General features: G+C 57.3%; 1 protein-coding gene across 1 annotated transcript; it reads left to right on the top strand.

Moving 5' to 3' along the window:
* Positions 1-131: 131 nt before the first annotated feature.
* Positions 132-2,824, top strand: HGH1 (HGH1 homolog (S. cerevisiae); the record flags this gene model as incomplete). The annotated part of the gene is made up of 5 exons (XM_009070956.1): positions 132-232; positions 801-899; positions 977-1,068; positions 2,404-2,526; positions 2,636-2,824. Coding segments are annotated over 5 exons (604 nt in total), but the record flags the coding sequence as incomplete, so codon positions are not given.
* Positions 2,825-3,323: the final 499 nt, after the last annotated feature.

Here is a 3,323-nt window from a genome sequence, read left to right as displayed (position 1 = left end):
AGGGCATGGGGTTTGGGGTGTTGGATGGGAATGTGGTTGGGGGAAATGGGGTGTTGAAGGGAAAATGGGATGTGGGGGGGTAAGGGGTTCCGGGGTGCCCCGAGCGTGGAGTGACACACCGTGCCCCCCAGGGGTTTGCTGCAGAGGTTGTTGCCCTTCACCCAGTACCAGGAGTCGGAGGAGCTTCGCTGGGGAGTCGTGGGAACCCTCCGGAACTGCTGCTTCCAGCACGGTGAGGAGACTGTGGGGTGGGCATGGAGCTGGGAAGGGCTGGAGGTGTCCAGGGATGATGGGATGGAGCTGGGAAGGGCTGGAGGTGTCCAGGGATGATGGGATGGAGCTGGGAAGGGCTGGAGGTGTCCAGGGATGATGGGATGGAGCTGGGAAGGGCTGGAGGTGTTCAGGGATAGGGAGGTGATCATGTCCATGGGAAAATGAAATCCATGGGGAGATGGTGCCCATCAAGGGATGGTGTCCATGGGTAGTTGATGATGTCCATGGGAAGATGGTGGCCATCAAGGGATGGTGTCTGTGAGGAGATGATGATGGCCATCAAGGGATGTTGTCCATGGGGAGATGATGATGGCCATGGGGAGATGGAGTCCCTCAAGGGATGTTGTCCATGGGGAGATGATGATGGCCATGGGGAGATGGAGTCCCTCAAGGGATGTTGTCCATGGGGAGATGATGATGTCCATGGGAAATGGGTGGCTGGGACCTCCCCAGGGGCCCTCCCAACATCTCCCATTGGCACCACTGGGGGGGCCTAGGTGGTCTCCCTGACCCCTTGTCCCACCCAGAGCACCATGAGTGGCTGCTGAGCGACGAGGTGGACATCCTGCCCTTCCTCCTGCTCCCGCTGGCAGGTCCTGAGGAGCTTCCTGAGGAAGAGATGGAGCGTGAGTGGGGCACGAGGTGGCACCTGGGGGACCTCAGGGGGTCCTGTGCCCCCTCTCAGGGTGTCCTGTCCCCACAGAGCTGCCCCTGGACCTGCAGTACCTGCCCCAGGACAAGCAGAGGGAGGAGCGGGCGGACATCAGGAAGATGCTGCTGGAGACTATCATGTTGGTGGGTCTCAGGGGGGTTCTAGGGGAGCCTCGGGGGTGAAAAGGGGGGTCAGGTGCTCCAAGGGGTGTGACCTCAGGTAGAAGTGGTCTTGGGGGGGTTCCAGGAGGATGTTTGGGGTTCAGCAAGCACTTGGTGAGGCTCAGTGTGGAGTTGGTGAGTTTAGTGTGGACTTCTGGGGTTCAAAAAGGTCTTGGGGGGGTTCAGTGTGGACTTGAGGCTCAGTGAGAACCTGGTGGGGTTCAGCAAGGTCTGATGGGGTTCAGTGAGGGACTTGGTGAGGCTCAGTGAAGACCTGGTGGAGTTCAATGAGGACTTGGTGGGGTCAGTGAGGACTTTTGGGGTCCAATGATGATTTGGTTGGGTCAAACAAGGACTTGGTGAGGTTCAATGTGGACCTGGTGGGGTCAGTGAGGACCTTTTGGGGTTCAGCAAGGACTGGTGGGGTTCAATGAGGACTTGCTGGAGTTCAGTTTGGACTTTTGGGGTTTAAAAGGTCTTGATGGAGTCAGTGAGGATCTGGTGGGGCTCAATGAGGGCCTGATGGGTCAGTGAGGACTTTAGGGGTTTGGTGAGGCCTTGGTGGGGTCAGTGAGGACCTTTGAGGTTCAGTGAGGACTGGTGGGGTCAGTGAGGACTTGGCGGAGTTCATTGTGGAGTTTTGGGGTTCGAAAAGGTCTTGCTGGGGTCCAATCTGGACATAGTGGGGTTCAGTGGGGACTTTTGGGGTTCAATGAGGACTTGGTGGGGTTCAGTGAGGACCTCTGGGGTTTAGCAAGGACTAGTGGTGTTCAATGAGGACTTGGCAGAGTTCAGTGTGGAGTTTTGGGGTTCAGTGAGGACTTGGTGGGGTTCAGCGAGGACTTGGGCTTCAGGGAGGACTTTTGGGGTTCAGCAAGAATTGGTGGGGTCAGTGAGGGCTTTCGGCGTCCAATGTGGACATGGTAGGGTCCAATGAGGACTTGGTTGGGTCTAACAAGGACTTGGTGAGGTTCAGGGAGGACTTGGTGGGGATCAGTAAGGGCTTTTGGGTTCAGCAAGGACTTGGTGGGGTCAGTGAGGACCTTTGGGGTTCAGCAAGGACTCAGTGGTGGCTTCCCAGTCTGAGACAGACCCCATAGGGATAGTCCAGTGAGGAGCCACCAAGGTGGGCTGGAGAACCTCTGCCGTGGAGCCAGGCTAGGAACGTCCACCTGGAGAATAGAAAGTCCAGGGGGACCTCAGAGTCCCTTCCAGTGTCTCAAGGGGCTCCAGGAGAGGTGAGAGGGACTTGGGACAAGGCCTGGTGGGACAGGAGCAGGAGATGTCCTCAGCCCTGCCCACATGTCCCCTTGGCAGCTAACGGCCACCAAGCCTGGACGGAGCGTGGTGAGGTCCAAGGGCACCTACGTGGTCCTGCGTGAGCTGCACCGCTGGGAGCAGGACCCGGAGGTCCTCAGCACCTGCCAGAAGCTCATCCAGGTGAGCTGAAGATCCTGGAGCTGCACAGGAGCTCTGTCCTTCCTCCCATCCCTCCCTGGCTGGAGGAGGAGGATGATGAGGTCCCACCAAACTGTGTCCCCACCCAAAGGTGCTGATTGGGGATGAGCCTGGGCCAGGGATGGAGAACCTGCTGGAGGTGACAGTCCCTGAGGAGGTGGAGCAGCAGCTGCAGCACATGGACAGGGAGGAGGAGGAGGAGTGGAGGAGGAGGAGGAAGGAAGAGCAGCAGGAGGAGACACCAGAGGCAGCGATGTGTCCTGAGGGGACGTCACAGTGACACATGGAACGTCCTGAAGGGACATCATGGTGAGATGGCACCATGTCCTGAGGAGCCATGGCAGGGACACAGTGCCAGGGCCTGAGGGGACATCATGGTGAGATGGCTGAGCATGAATCCCCAGTACTATGGGAAAAGCTTTAGATCAGCTAACACCACTTGGAAAAGAACATGTTTGGCTTACTGATGGGTCAGCAAAACGGACAAAGGGAAACAGTTCTGAAAGTTTTAGGACCAGCAGGAGGGATAAAGAGCAGCCAAGATGCTAAGTCTGTTCAGTTTCTGTGCCTCTAAAGCAGGAGGGTTTCGATGGATGCTGTTTGTATACTGTTTCCTGGTCAGCAGCTCATGGGCTCAGCTACCTGGTTGCCAGCCTGGGCAGCCAGAGACTGGAAAATCTCCTAGGATGTCTGGGGAAAAGAACTATGAATGGACATTTGGGAAGTGCTGCAAAGAACTAAAGGGACTGTATTTCGTGTTGGTGCTCGTGGGAGCACAG

This window comes from Acanthisitta chloris, unplaced genomic scaffold, assembly GCF_000695815.1.
Source record: "Acanthisitta chloris isolate BGI_N310 unplaced genomic scaffold, ASM69581v1 scaffold14633, whole genome shotgun sequence".
Lineage (NCBI taxonomy): Eukaryota > Metazoa > Chordata > Aves > Passeriformes > Acanthisittidae > Acanthisitta > Acanthisitta chloris.
Note: the sequence above shows the minus strand (reverse complement) of the source record. Positions and strands in the feature narration are given on the sequence as shown.